This window comes from Melospiza melodia, chromosome 21, assembly GCF_035770615.1.
Source record: "Melospiza melodia melodia isolate bMelMel2 chromosome 21, bMelMel2.pri, whole genome shotgun sequence".
Taxonomy (NCBI): domain Eukaryota; kingdom Metazoa; phylum Chordata; class Aves; order Passeriformes; family Passerellidae; genus Melospiza; species Melospiza melodia.
In genome coordinates, this window is record NC_086214.1 from 8472020 (window position 1) to 8486464 (window position 14445).

Sequence of the window (14445 nt, forward strand, 5' to 3'; positions counted from 1 at the left end):
TGGTTTTCCAGGCTCTGATTTTGAGCGAATTTCTCATTTTCCAGGCTCCCATTTTGAGGGAATTTCTGGTTTCCCCGGCTCCGCTTTAGAGGGAATTTCTCCTTTTCCAGGCTCCGATTTTGAGGGAATTTCTGGTTTTCCAGGCTCAGCTTTAGAGTGAATTTCTGGTTTTCCAGGCTCCAACTTAAGAGGGAATTTCTGGTTTTCCAGGGGAATTTCTGGTTTTCCAGGCTCATTTTCAGAGGGAATTCAGGTTTTCCAGGGGAATCTCTCTTTTTCCAGGCTCGGTTACAGAGGGAATTTCTGGTTTTCCAGGGGAATTTCTGGTTCTCCAGGCTCGGCTTTAGAGGGAATTTCTGGTTTTCCAGGGGAATTTCTGGTTCTCCAGGCTCCTCTTTAGAAGGAATTTCAGGTTTTCCAGGGGAATTTCTGGTTTTCCAGACTCTGCTTTAGAGGGAATTTCTGGTTTTCCAGGGGAATTTCTCATTTTCCAAGCTCCATTTTAGAGGGAATTTCTGGTTTTCTAGGGGAATTTCTGCTTTTCCAGGGGAATTTCTGCTTTTCCAGGCTCCACTCTAAAGGGAATTTCTGGTTTTTCAGGCTCTGATCTAGAGGGAATTTCTGGTTTTCCAGGGGAATTTCTCATTTTCCAGGCTCCATTTTAGAGGGAATTTCTGGTTTTCCAGGGGAATTTCTCATTTTCCAGGCTCCATTTTAGAGGGAATTTCTGCTTTTCCAGGGGAATATCTGTTTTTCCAGGCTCGGTTTCTGAGGGAAGCGCGGTCTGACGGAGGCCCCGCCCCCAGCCCCGCCCCGGGGCGTGTCCGGAAGGGGGCGTGGCCAGCGCCGCCCGTCGCCGCGGGCCGGGCCGGGCCGGTCGCCGCCGCCGCCATCGCCGCCATGGCCTGGGGCGCCTCGCTCGCCGAGTGCCTGCGCGAGTGGGAGGAGCTGCAGGACGGCTACCAGCGCATCCAGGTACCACCGGGCCCGGCACGGGCCGGGGCAGCGCTCCGGCCGAGCGCGGCACGCCGCGGTTACCGGCACCGGGGCTGGGGGATCCCCCGCCGGTGCCCCGCGGCATCCCCAGCGCGAGCCGGGCTCTCCCCGCTGCGGTCCGGGTGCTTTCCCGCCGTGCCCCGGCCCCCGTGTGCCTGGGGGCAGAGCGTTTGGGAGCAGGGCAGGGTGCGGGCTGTGCCGTGCTGTACCGGGCTGTGCCGGGCTGTGCCGGGCTGTGCCGGGCTCGGGACCAGCGGGGTTCCCCGCTCTGATGCCCCAGCTCGCCGCGGACGTGGCGTGGAGAGCTCAGATCTCCCGGTTTTGCTGCTGGGAGCGGCGGTGCCCGGCGAGGTGCGCAGATGCTGTCCCAGCCCTTATCGCCGCTCTCGGGGCAGCCCGGAGCCCGCCAGCCCCGCGGGGACACCGGCCGGCGGAGCCAGCGCTCCCGGAACGCGGGCACGCTTCAGCCCGGTGCCGTGTCCCCAGCGCTGTCCCTGTCACCGCTCCGTGCCAGGAAGGTGACCGGTGTCAGAGGTGCTTCCACCTGCTTTGTGTAATCCCCAGGCGCTGCCTGATGCGTGCCGGAGAAGGAGTGGGCAGGGTTGAGCTCGCACAGGGTCACCCCAGGGGAAGGTTGGCCAGCCGTGTCCTGTCACCGGGCTGCAGCCGCAGCCGTTCCCTTTGGCCCTCCTTCCCCCCAGAGCGGGGTGAAGCGGATGTCGTGTCCCAGATCTGGGGCAAGGGAGGCTTTGAGAAACCTCCTCTTGCTCCATAGGGCTTGCGTGGATGTCCCGGGTCGCCCACTCCGAGCCCTGGGAGGCCGCTCAGCGCCGGCCCTTCCCCTGGGACAGCTCCTCCCCGCCCGGGTCACTCCTCGCACGGGCCGTCCCCGGGGCTGGCACGGCTGAAGGACTGGTCACAAAAGCCCCTTGCTCACGGTTAACTCCACAGCCAGAGCGAGGTGACTCTAGGTGGCAGCAGGAAAGCTCCATGGTCAGGCAGGGAATGTCCTGGGATAAATCAGGGACATAAATCACTGCTGTGGAACCGGGACTATCTGGGATCCGTTCCCTCCTTGCTTGTCACCAGAGGGAGAAGGGTTCTCTCCTCTGCTCTTGGTTTCACCTTTCTCCTTTGGGAACACCTTTTAAGATCTGGTGATCAGGTGGTTGATAAGACCTACAGAGGTTAGAATTTGTTCGTGCCAAGGTCTAGTCCAAGGGTTGGAGCGAGCAGCGTGTGGAGGTGGCCCTCAGGCTGCTGTGGCCGAGGTGAGGCTCTTTTCCTGCTGATCTGGACAAGCAGCAGCAGCAGCAGCATTGATCCAGCAGCTCTCCCCTTTCCCTACTAAAAATAGTGGAGAAATGCAGGCAGCCTTATCCAGGTGTGGTTGGGTTACATTGGCTGCAGCCCTGCTGGGAGCCCTTCCTTTGTCCAGCTCATGGACAGGCTCCTTCCAGCTTCCCAGGGGAGCCCCAAAGCCACCAGCTGGGAGAGCTGAGGCACAAAGAGCTGCTCATCCTGTCCTCTGTGGCACCACAGTTGTACCCTGGCCCACCCAGGGTTTATTCCCAAGCCTTTCCTATCTGCTGTGTGCAGTCATTGGTGTCCCGAGCACGGGAACATCCTGTGCATGTCCTGCTTGGGATTGGGGCTGGGCATCCCCATGGGAGCAGGGCTGGCTGTCCCAAGCACACCTGGCCTTCTGCAGCCACCCCTCCTCTCACCCAGCAGCCACACAGGTGAAATTAAGGACGTTTTTTAACAAAAGCATCATAGAGAGCTCAAGCTCCTTCCAGCTTCCCAGGAGAGCTCAGGTGGAGCCCTAAAGCCATGAGCTGGGAGAGCTGGTGGCACAGAGAGCTGCTCATCCTATCCCAGAACTCAAAGCCAACTGTGGCACCACAGTTGTCCCGTCCTGGGTTCATTCCCAAGCCTTTCCTGTCTGCTGTGTGCAGTCATTGGTGTCCCGAGCACGGGAACATCCTGTGCACGTCCTGCTTGGGACTGGGGCTGGGCATCCCCATGGGAGCAGGGCTGGCTGTCCCCAAACACACCTGGCCACCCCTCCTCTCACCCAGCAGCCACACAGGTGAAATCAAGGACATTTTTCACAGAGGGCCCAAGGACAGGGGTGTCTGGGCTGGCAGCTCTAATGTGTGCTGGTCTCTCTCTCCTTCCCAGGACAACCACAAGCTGTACAAGCAGAAACTCGAGGAGCTGACCAAGCTGCAGGATGGCATCTCCAGCTCCATCGCCCGGCAGAAGAAGCGGCTGAAGGAGCTGTCCCTGTCCCTCAAAAAGTGAGTCAGTGCTTGTGACAGCACAGGAGGGGACAGCAGGCAGGACTGAGCTCCCCCCATGCCTCAAATGCAAACCTCTCTGCAGCCAGGGGCTGTGGGCAGGCTGCTCTTCCCCACCCCCCCTTTCCTGTGTCCTGTTTGCAGCTGAGAGCTTGCAGGGGTTTTGCAGGTACCATGAACTGCCCCCCTCCTGCACAAAGCTCTCCCCATCCTTGCTGAGGGTGGGAGACCCACCTGGCCTCACCTTGAGCACCACCAGGGCCTGGCAGAGGAGCTCACCCTGCAGATGGAGTTGTGGACTTGCCTCCCGTGCCCCTTCCCCGTCCTTGGGGTGTCCCTGCCCCATCAGTCACTTGTGCAGTGCCAGCCCGTGCTGCTCACGTCCCAGAGGCTCTGCTGGTGCCAGTGCCTGTGTTTGCTCCCCAGATGCAGAGCCCAGGCGAGTCCCGAGCAGCAAGCATCCATCCAAGAGACCCAGAGCCTGATTAAAGAGAGGCAGAACGTGTTCTTTGAGATGGAGGCCTATCTGCCAAAGAAGAACGGGTGAGAAGGCGCCTCAGCTCTGCCTGGGCCACCCTCCACATCCCTGTGGCCGTAAGGGACAGACCCCAGAGCTGCCACCCTGCACCCAGCGGTGTCACGGCTGTGCTGCTCCCCTTGGGCTCCCCAGCGACACCAGCAGTGCTGCCCTCACTCCTCTGCCTGCTCATGGCCATCACCCACCCTTGCCCGGTGGCTGTGCCCGAGGAGAAGCCCTGGTGCACATCCCAGGGCTGTGGGAGGTGGGCTGTGTGCTCCCCACCCATGGGAGGGGGTTCCAGAGGGTTTGTGGAAGCACCTGGGGCTCACCCCTGGTCTCATTGGTGGCACAGGAGGGGACAGCTGCACGGGCAGGCGCTGTGCTAACGCTCTGCTCTCTCCCCAGGTTGTACCTGAGTCTGGTGCTCGGCAATGTGAACGTGACCCTGCTCAGCAAACAGGCCAAGTACGGCCCCCCCTCGCTGCTCCTCTGATTTTCCTGCCTTGGGATCCCCTTGGCACCAGGAACAGCAGCTCCTCCCAGGCAGACACGGGGCTGCCTTGGCTCACCTGGTGTAGATTCCCTTCCCAGGAGTCAGCCAAATCCTTGGCTCCCCCTCACGTTCCTGCTGCTGGGCTGGGCTGGACCATTAGCTCTGACAAGTTAATGGGATCCTCCACTGAAGCCACGTCCGTGTTTCCACTGTGTCAGGAACTTCCAGGAAAGACAGACAGTGGATAGTCCCCTTCTCTTCCCTTGGGGAAGCACCAGGAGTTGGTTTTGGCCCCTTGGAGCCTTTCCCTTGCCAGAGATGCCCAGCCAGGAGCCACTCCCCTCTCCCTCTGCTCCCCAGTCCTCCCCTTGGAGATGTGTGCCCATCCCCGTGTGCCCATCTCCCCCACCAGGGCCACCCCCAGGCTGGGGTGGTTTGGGGAGCTCAGATGTGTCCCAGCTGTGTGGGAGCAGCCTGATGATGTGCTCTGCTCTCAGAAATACCCCCAAGGCAAGGTTCTCCCAGAAACATCACTTTACCCAGCCAGATGGGACGGGAGGACACAGATTTCCAGCAGCCCCCTTGCTCCAAGCCTGTCCCTGTGCTTCCCTGCAGGTTTGCATATAAAGATGAGTACGAGAAGTTCAAGCTCTACCTCACCATCATCCTCCTCATTGTCTCCTTCTCCTGTCGGTTCCTCCTCAACTCCAGGTGAGTCTGGCTTGGTGCTGGGCAGAGATCTCCTCCCTGCCCTTCGCTCCCATCCTGGAATATCCAGAGCTGCACAGGAGATGCTGCTAAAGCACCTGGAGGTGGGGTGGCCTCTGTGGCTGTGTGGCCATGGTGGGTGGTGGGGAGCAGGTCCCTTCCCTTGGGGTGGGTGTCCCGGGGGCTGTCACCGTGCCTGTGCCCCCAGCACGTGCCTTGACACCCTGCTCTGTGTGACACAGGGTGACAGACGCCGTCTTCAACTTCCTCCTGGTGTGGTACTACTGCACCCTCACCATCCGCGAGAGCATCCTCATCAACAACGGCTCCAAGTGAGTGCCCCGGGCCTGGGGAGGGGCTGGGCCATCCCTGCCACGGGGGAGCAGCTCCCTCCCACTCAGGGTGTGTGCAAACCCTGCTGGAGCCGCAGGAGGAACCTCCCGTTCCGCGTGGGCAGGTGGAGCCGGCAGGGCCCTGGTGCTGCCCAGCCCCGAGGCCCCGGGTCCTGCTCTGAGGCATTTCCCCACCAGCCCTGGGAGCTGGGGATGGCTGGGCTGGGCTGCTGCACTCTCCAGGCTGCCTTTGGCTCTGGGTCCGTGCTCCAGATGTGATGGTGCTTCTCTGTGTCTGCCTCCAGGATCAAAGGCTGGTGGGTTTTCCATCACTACATCTCCACCTTCCTCTCAGGTGTCATGCTGACGTGGTGAGTGTCTGTCCCTTGTCCCATGGAGGGCCTGCCTGGGCTCTGGGACAGGCAGGGCTGGCTGTCCCCTCGCAGCCCCACGTCCCCCAGCCAGCACTGTCTCTCCACAGGCCAGATGGGCTCATGTACCAGATGTTCAGGAACCAGTTTCTGTCCTTCTCCATGTACCAGAGTAAGTGCTGCCCTGTGTGCCGGGCCAGGGAATTAACCCAGGTGCTCTGCACATGGAGACCTGGCAGCAGCTGCTCAGCTCTCAGCTCACCTGGTGCTTCCCTTGGCCTCGTGGGGTGCTGCTGAGGCTGGAAGGTGATCCCTGGGCAGCTCCTGACAGCAGCCCTGCTCTCCTTGCAGGCTTTGTGCAGTTCCTGCAGTATTACTACCAGAGCGGGTGCTTGTACCGGCTGCGGGCGCTGGGAGAGAGGCACAACATGGACCTGACTGTGGGTGAGTGGGGTGTGCCCTGTGCTGCTCAGCTCGCTGGGAGCTCTGGGTTGTGCTGGAGGAAACGGTGGCACTTGGATTTGAGGTCACTCTCATCCGTGGCAGGAACAGTAAAAGCTACAAGTCAAACAAACCAAAGCTCCCAGAGCAGCATCTCCTATGGGGCAGCACCACCCCACAGGATGATTGTCCCCCTCCTCCTGCTCTGCTGGGACCACCAGCCCACAGCTGGCTCCCTCAGGATGTGAGGTGTGGCTCTGGGCATTCCTGGGCTCCCTCAGGATGTGGGGTGGCAGTGGATGTGGCTCTGGGCACCCCAGGTTTGCCCCTTCAGACGTGGCACACCCCTCAAACGCCAGGCACTGTGGGCTGTCACCTCCCCAGCTCCTGTGACACCGACAGCAGGAGCTGGGGACCAGGGCCCTGTGCTGGATTAGGGGTCCCTGCCTCTGTGCCCCCTGCCTGTGCCCACAGTGAGGCTGGAATGGAATAGAATGGCAGCACCTCCTCAGGCAGGCACGTGTGGCACTGAGCCTCCCTGCCCTCATGTCTGGGGGAGCTGGGCCCCATCCCCTGTCCACAGCCCATTCCAGCTCCTCACAGAAACCTTCCTCCTTTGCAGAGGGCTTCCAGTCCTGGATGTGGAGAGGCCTCACGTTCCTGCTTCCTTTCCTCTTCTTTGGGCAGGTGAGGCTGCCCCAGTCCCTGCAGGATGTCAGAGCCTGGGTGGGAGTGGGATGTGCCCCATTCCCAGCTGTGCTCATGCCCTGAATGTGGCACAGACCCCACAGGCTGCCACAGCAGGGATGTGCTCCCAGCAAATGCTGAGCCTCTCCCTCCAAAGCAGCCACCACAGCTGGGGAGGAGCTGGGGTGGTTCTGCTGGGTGAGAACCCTTCCAAAGCCTTTCCAAAGCCCTTCTGAGCTCCAGCTTTGAGCTGCTGATGAAAGGATTGAGCCCTTCCTCGGTCAGATTGTTGAGGCTGATGGCCAAAGGCTGCTCTGAGGCTTCCTGAGGCCCTTGGGCTCCAGCTGGCCTGAAACAGGGGGGATGTCCCAGCTGGGGTCCTCTGGGAATGAGCCTGGATGGGGTTTCACTGCCCCCACACGAGGCTGGGGTTTATACCCAGGGGGAGCAGTGGGTGTGGGGTTTGTACCCAGGGGGAGCAATGGGTGTGGGATTTATACCCAGAGGGAGCAGTGGGTGTGGGGTTTGTACCCAGGGGGAGCAGCTGTGTGGGGTTTATGCCCAGAGGGAGCAGTGGGTGTGGGGTTTGTACCCAGGAGAGCAGCTGTGTGGGGTTTGTACCCAGGGGGAGCAGCTGTGTGGGGTTTATGCCCAGAGGGAGCAGTGGGTGTGGGGTTTGTACCCAGGAGAGCAGCTGTGTGGGGTTTATACCCAGGGGGAGCAGTGGGTGTGGGGTTTGTACCCAGGAGAGCAGCTGTGTGGGGTTTATACCCAGGGGGAGCAGTGGGTGTGGGGTTTGTACCCAGGAGAGCAGCTGTGTGGGGTTTATACCCAGGGGGAGCAGTGGGTGTGGGGTTTGTACCCAGGGGGAGCAATGGGTGTGGGGTTTGTACCCAGGGGGAGCAGCTGTGTGGGGTTTATGCCCAGAGGGAGCAATGGGTGTGGGGTTTATGCCCAGAGGGAGCAATGGGTGTGGGGTTTATGCCCAGAGGGAGCAGCTGTGTGGGGTTTATACCCAGGGGGAGCGGCTGGACAGGCTGGGGCCTGGGCTGAGCCTGTGGCAGCAGCAGCAGCAGCTCTCCTGAATCTCCTCTCCCCTCAGTTCTGGCAGCTGTACAATGCCATCACCCTGTTCCGCATGCTGCAGCACCCCGAGTGCAAGGAGTGGCAGGTAAGGAGGCTCCTGGAAGGGCCCTGGAGGGGGATCCCAGGTAGGTCTGTGCTCCTGACCCCATCCTCTCCTCCCACAGGTCCTCATGTGCGGCCTCCCCTTCTCCATCCTCTTCCTGGGTAACTTCTTCACCACGCTCCGTGTCGTCCACCAGAAGATCCAGAACAAGAACCAGGACACGAAGGAGAACTGAAGTGGGGCCCTGTGGGGGCCTGGACTGTTTCTCCATCCCCTGTCCCCATCTCCTCAATTCCGTCCGGACTCTGGGGTCTCACCCCATCCCTTGGAGGCCTGGCTGTGGGACAGAGCTTGGGGCCTGCTCCTGGGCAGTCCCTGTGGGGCTGGATCCCTGCTGGAGTCACTCACCCGCAGCCAGGGGCACCCTGCACCTCCCATCCTGGCTGCCTTCCCCATCCAGACAGCAGGGGACAGCCACTGCCCTTCCTGGCACTGGCATGTCCTCTGGATGCTGCTGCTCCTCACTGGGACAGGGCAGTGCCCAGGGACTGCCTCCCACAGCTCCTGGGGTGCTGCAGGATCCCCCTCTGCCCCCCAGCCCTGCACCCACGGCAGCTGGGGCCGTGCACAGCTGATTCCAGGGCTGCCCCAGCTCCTCCCTCACCTCCAACCCACAGGGAATGGGGTGGGAGCAGCAGGAGCTGGGGCTGGGCAATGCAAGCAGCAGCCTGGGCTGGCAGCTCCTGAGGCTGCAGATGTGAAAATAAAGGGAAGGAGCTGCCCTGGCTCAGTCTGGGAACTGCTCCCACACTCTGCTCTGTGGCTTTGGTTCATCAGGATGTGGGTCCTGGCACGACCTCCCTGAAAAGAGGGGGGAGGTGGGGGGCAAGAGGAGAATTGTCACAATAGGACAAGAGGAAACAGCCTCAGCTTCCACCAGGTTTAGATCAGATATTAAGGAAAATGTCTTCACAAAAAAGGGTTGTCCAGCCCTGACAGAGGCTGCCCCAAGCAGTTGTGGAGTCACCATCCCTGCAGGGATCTAAAAGCCATGTAGCTGTGGCAGCTGGGGACATGGTTGAGTGGTGGGTTTGGTAGTGCTGGGTTAAGGGTTGGACTCTGTGATTTGGAGGGGCTTTCCAGCCTAAACGAGCCCAGGATTTTATGAAAAGTCATCTCCCTGTGCCCTTCCACCAGCCTGAGCTGCAGGGGGTGCTCCTTCCCACGGCATCCCAAGGAGCCCAGCAGGACCTCAGTGTCCCTGGAGGTGGGGAAGAGTCACCCTGCACCAGCTGTACCAGCACTGGGAGCTCTGGAAGAACCAAAGAGCAGGTTGGGCACAGCTGCACCCCAGTCCAGAGCCCCCCCTGCCATCCTCCCTCCCCTCCACAGCCCAGCACTCAGGGTAGGGGCTGCCCCAGCTCACACCAAACCCAGAGCTGCCACCACATCCCCAAATTCCCTCCTGGTTTTCATCCATTGCTCCTCCTGCCTCCTTCTTCCCTCTGGCTGAGCAGAGAGATGCAGGAAGCAAACTCCAGACACAGGGTTTTTATTCCAAGGGTAAATGTATTTAAATAATTTACAATCATTGGACAGCCTGGAAGTCTGGGGTTTCTGTTGTTTTTTGTTTTGTTTTGGTTTTTTTTTCCACGCTAAAATCACAAAGATGTTCAAAATAAAAACCGTATTTAAAAAATGATCGTACATGATGTGAGGGAGGGGCTGGGCTCAGGGGAGCAGGCAGGGCTCCCAGGGGCTGAGAGCCCGCCTCCGATCCGGCGTTATTCCACAGGGGGAGGAGCTTCCCGCTGCTGCTGGAGCCAGGGCAGGCAGCAGGAATGGAGCAGGACACGCTGCTGGGACAGCTCTGTGCCCACTGCCAGCCCCACATGCCCGGGGTGGCAGGAGGGAGGCAAAGCTGCGAGCCCAGCCCCAGCACAGCCCCTCCACCCCTCTGCTGTCCCTGCAGGCCAGGCTGGGCTCCAGCCCCGGGGATAAGGCAGCACCTCGTGTCCAGGAAAGGACTCCCTGGCTGTGTCTGTCCCTCGTGGCCGTGTCCCCGCTGTCCCTGGCCTCAAGGCCAACGCTGGTGCACCCTGAGGCGTCGGTGACACTGGTGACACCGCAGCTCCTGGGCAGCAGCCTGAGCTACCCCCCTGCCCCTCTCAACCCTTTCCACCCCCTGGGTGCCCAGCCTGCCCCGAGGGAACGCAGAGGCCCAGGAAGGGTTGGGAGTGACACCGGGGTAGCCGTGGGCAGGGGACAACACCGTCACCCACAGCAGCAGTGGGTGAGCAGGCACTTGCCAGCTCCCCTGGCCCACGCCTGGGGACCTGTTCTCTCCCTGGCCCCGCCAGCCCTGCTCTTAGCTCCACACATCCAGGGAGTAGCGGCCCTTTGTCATCAGTTTCTTTACATAGTCCACGGCCTGGGGCTGGCTCATGTTGCCAAACTCGGAGACGATCTCGTAGAAGGTGTTCTGCACGTCCCGGGCCATGTTCCGCGCATCGCTGCAAACAGGGGGCGAGTGAGACACCAGAGCACAGCCACACAGCCACCTCCCACCCTGCAGGGCGTGCTCACCACAGCCCCCTGCCCACCCTCCTGTGAACCTGGGCAGCAGAACCCTCCCAGGGCTTGTAATGCCCACCTGGGGAAACTGAGTCACGCTCCTTTTCCTGAGAATTGCCCCCAGATTCCCATCCTGTGCCCAGACCTACCCGCACACGTAGATGTGAGCCATCCCCTCATTAACCAGCTTCCAGACATTCTCCTTGTTCTTCTTCAGTAAGTGCTGGACATAAACCTGGCAGGAAAGAAGGTGGGAGTGAGGGGAGAGGAGCAGAGCCCCCACACCACAGACCTTGGAGGGGGAGGCTCAGCAAGGCAAGGCTGTGCTCACAGCTCTGGGAGACAGGAGGGTGCTGGGCGCTCCTGCCTGCCGTGGAGTGATGGTGGGCAGCAGGAACAGCGTGGTACCTTCTCAGCCTGGTCCCTGGAGAAGGCCACGTTGAGCTGGGTGAGCACTCCCTCCTTCTGGAAGCGGGCCAGCTCCTCCCGGTACAGGTAGTCCTCGCGCTCGTGGCGGCAGCCATAGTAAAGCACTGTCTCACCCACCTCCTTGCCTGCAGGGTGGGTCACACAGCCTCATCAGCTGGGCCTTGAGCCCCCTTCTGAACCCCCCCTTGTCCTGACAGCCCCAGCAGCCCCCAGCCCTGTGCTCTCCCCCACCCTGGGCTCACAGATGGTTTCTGGTTACAAGGGGAAGCTCAGGACTGATTCCACAGGCTTTAGAATCCAGTCTGAGTGACCTGACTGTGGTTATTTGGAGGTGTGGTGCTGGCATGTGGTATTCACATGCCCTCTGAACAGAGAGAAGCTGTGAGACAAGCAGAGAAGAAGGAAAACACAGTTCTTACCTCGCTTGCTGTGCCTGTGTTGGGCTAAAGTAGAATGCAATATGGGGACTGTTTACCCAAAGTGAGGGTGGTTTGTTCCCTTGGCCTATCAGGGCCAATTGTGTGTGTGTTGGACTGTCATGGGACAGTCACAAGAGATGAGTGCAGTTCTGTGCAGTTGTGAGCAAGAGTGCACAGCAGATTCAATTTAGATGAAATTATATAGTATAGTATAATAAAGTAATTAATTAGCCTTCTGATGATGGAGTCAGATGCATCATTCTCTCTCCCCTTTGCTGGAGTCACCTTTGATTTACAATAGTGGCAGAGCTCAGAGAAGTGCCCCAGCTCTGTCCACCCCCAAACATCCTCTGTGGCCAAGAGCAGGACAGACACCCTTGTGTGGACAAAACCACCCAGCCCTGTTCACCCTGCCCCAGCACTCTGATTTGGCTGGACCCACCAGCAACAGGACCAGCAAAGCTGCACCCTGGAGGCACCAAACTGCCCTCAGGGAGCCCTGCAGCAGCTCCAGCCCCTGGGCACTCACCCTGCTGCTTGAGCCAGGCCCTCTCTTGGATGAAGCCCATGAAGGGGGCGATGCCGGTGCCCGGCCCGATCATGATCACGGGCGTGCTGGGCTTGAAGGGCAGCCGGAACTGCGACTTGCGCACGTACATGGGCACCAGGGAGCTGCTCCCCTGCTGCACAGGCACCTGGGAGCTGCTCTCCTGCTGGCCAGGCACCTGGGAGCTGCTCCCAGGCTGGCCAGGCACCTTGCTCCTGAGCCAGCTGGTGGCCACCCCTTTGTTCAGGCGGCCCGTCTTGGTCTCGTACTCCACCGTCACGGCACAGATGTGGATGGAGTTGGGATGGACCTGTGTAAGGGGATGGAATGTAAGAAAATAGTGTAGAAAGTAGGCTTACCCCTAAGGAGTTGCAGCTGGGCCAATTATCAAAGATTAGGAGCAGGCCTGACTTGAACAGGCCACAGCTGTAAGCAATGAGAAGAAGATGCTATGAAAGAGTGGGGTGGCTGGTTGGGAAGGGAGCTGGAGTCAGTTGGTTACTTTGTGAAGAGTCAGTGCTCTGAGGAGCTGCCTATGAGGAACACCAAGAAGGTATAGAACTTTTGTCATAAGGAGACAACAGCATGTTCCCTGCAATACAGACTTGAAGGGAAGAGATGCTGGAACCAGGCAGAGAAGAAGCCCCAGCAACCCCACACTGTGCTAAGGAATGTGGGAGAAGTTTAACCTCATGTTAACATTGGGACAGTTACTCCTCCCTGCATGCTCCTCATGGGGCTTCTGTCTTGTCCTCAACTCATCACGGGACCACTGAGCTTCTCTGGAGGTTGCCAAGAGAGACTTTTGACCAGCCCCTAAAATGCCACCTTGCCAGGCAAATGGGCAAAGAGGAGCAGAGCTCCAGGGAGTGTGGTGGTATCAGGGCACAGCTGGCTGCAGCATGGAACTCTGCATAAACCCTGTGAGAAGCTGGGATAACTAAATCAGAGATCACTAAACCTGCCCCTCTCAAATGGCACCAGGAGAAGCTCCCTGTGTCCAGCTCCCAGCTGAGGGGAGCTGCAGCTGGAGAGGTCCCTCCATGGGCCCACTCCCTGCAGGAAGCACACCCACCTTGGAGGAGGAGGCGATGGAGTAGTAGCGGGCCTGCAGGCGGGGCAGGAGCTCGCACAGGTGGTCGATGGGGGGGCGCAGGGAGGGCATGTCCTGCAGGATGGCCAGGATGTTCCTGCGGGCCTCCACCACCCAGCTGAGGTACAGAGCCTGCAGGCAAGGAGAGCACGGGCATCACAACCTCCCCACAGGGCTGGCAAACACCCGCCTTGAGCCTGAAGGGCCTTTGCATAATATCCACAGATGTTTAATTCAGCTGCACGGTGAGATGTTCAGGTGTGGAGGGAGAGAATGTAAGAGAATAGTGCAGAAGGCAGTCTCACACCTGAGGAGTTGCAGTTGCACTAATCACCAAAGATTAGGAACAGGCCTGCCCTGAACAGGCCACAGCTGTGTCCAATAAGAAGACAAGTGCTACAAAAGAGTGGGTTAGCTGGGTGAGAAGGGAGCTGGAGTTTGTTGGCTGTACTGTGAAGGAGTCAATGCTGTGAGGAGATGTCCATGAGAAATCACCAAGGTGTGGGAGCTTTGCAATAAGATGACAACATTCAGGTCTCCAGCACACACACCTGCAGAGCCCAGCTTTCTCTCCCAGGGGCCTGGGGACTGACCCTGGTCTGGGGGCAATACAAAGATAAGGGCCCAGCAGGGAAATGGGAGAGAATGGCTCGGGAACATAGGGACAGACACAGGAACAGGGGAAGCAGCCAGTGGGGCGTAACTTAGGAGATTCCCCCCAGGGCCTCCCCACCCCGTGGGCTCTCTGGGTGCCTTTTGGGGACCCCCCAGGGCAGGTGGGCAGGGCAGTGCTCCCACCTTGCCCTCAGCAGCAGATGAGGCCATTTTGCGCAGGCGCTCCTGCTCGCCGCTGTCCGAGGCGTACTGGGCTAGCTCGTAGAGCACGTTGGTGCGGGGAGGGTTGGTGATGTCCAGGTAGTAGGTCAGGGCTGTCCTGTATGATGTGGGGCAGGGGAAGGGATGCTTCTTATTGGATTCCTCTGGAGAAGTGGGGAGAGAAAGAAAAATTAAAGATCATCCACCTTGTGCTGTTGCGTTAAGAGGTTTCGTGCCGGCTGTGAGGGCTGGAGACAGAGCACAGTGGGTTTCAGGGAGGAAAGAGCAGCCTGTGGGTCAGAGCCCCAGCTCACACTGAATCACCTCCCTCCCCAGGCAGCTCCATCTCCCAGTAGCCCATTTTGTGTTTCATAGATGCTTCCTGACAGTTTTGAAGCAAAAAATACAAAAGACACACCCTGTGTTCCCCAAGTCGCTCCCTGCCCTGAGATCTGCACGCACAGTCCAGCAAACCCCCAGGCTAAGCAGGGGCTGCCCTCCATGGCTAATTTGGCCTCAGGCACTTAGACCTCCATCAGATCTGGCCTCAGAAGTGTCCTCAGGCTCTGTCAGCTGTGCTCCAAGGC

At 59.7% G+C, this 14445-nt stretch overlaps 2 protein-coding genes across 6 annotated transcripts in view; one reads left to right on the top strand and one right to left on the bottom strand.

Moving 5' to 3' along the window:
* Nucleotides 1-872: 872 nt before the first annotated feature.
* TMEM120A (transmembrane protein 120A) lies at nt 873-8802 on the top strand. The gene is made up of 12 exons (XM_063174237.1): nt 873-975; nt 3181-3299; nt 3726-3842; nt 4225-4284; nt 4928-5023; nt 5263-5352; nt 5658-5723; nt 5834-5895; nt 6075-6167; nt 6787-6851; nt 7954-8022; nt 8102-8802. Exons 1-12 carry the CDS (start codon nt 901-903, stop codon nt 8213-8215), a joined length of 1026 nt encoding a protein of 341 aa, XP_063030307.1. The 5' UTR covers nt 873-900; the 3' UTR covers nt 8216-8802.
* Nucleotides 8803-9605: 803 nt separating this feature from the next.
* The window catches only part of LOC134427982 (NADPH--cytochrome P450 reductase), a 31284-nt gene continuing 26444 nt past the window's right edge, over nt 9606-14445 (bottom strand). For all 5 annotated transcript variants that reach the window (XM_063174231.1, XM_063174233.1, XM_063174234.1 and 2 more), the window contains 6 exons: nt 13841-14022; nt 13025-13174; nt 11932-12259; nt 10963-11108; nt 10704-10789; nt 9606-10493 (listed from right to left, as the gene is read on the bottom strand). In XM_063174231.1, the coding sequence (XP_063030301.1) occupies nt 10349-10493; nt 10704-10789; nt 10963-11108; nt 11932-12259; nt 13025-13174; nt 13841-14022 (1037 nt within the window). In that variant the 3' untranslated portion in view covers nt 9606-10348. The remainder of the gene's footprint in view (nt 10494-10703; nt 10790-10962; nt 11109-11931; nt 12260-13024; nt 13175-13840; nt 14023-14445) is intronic.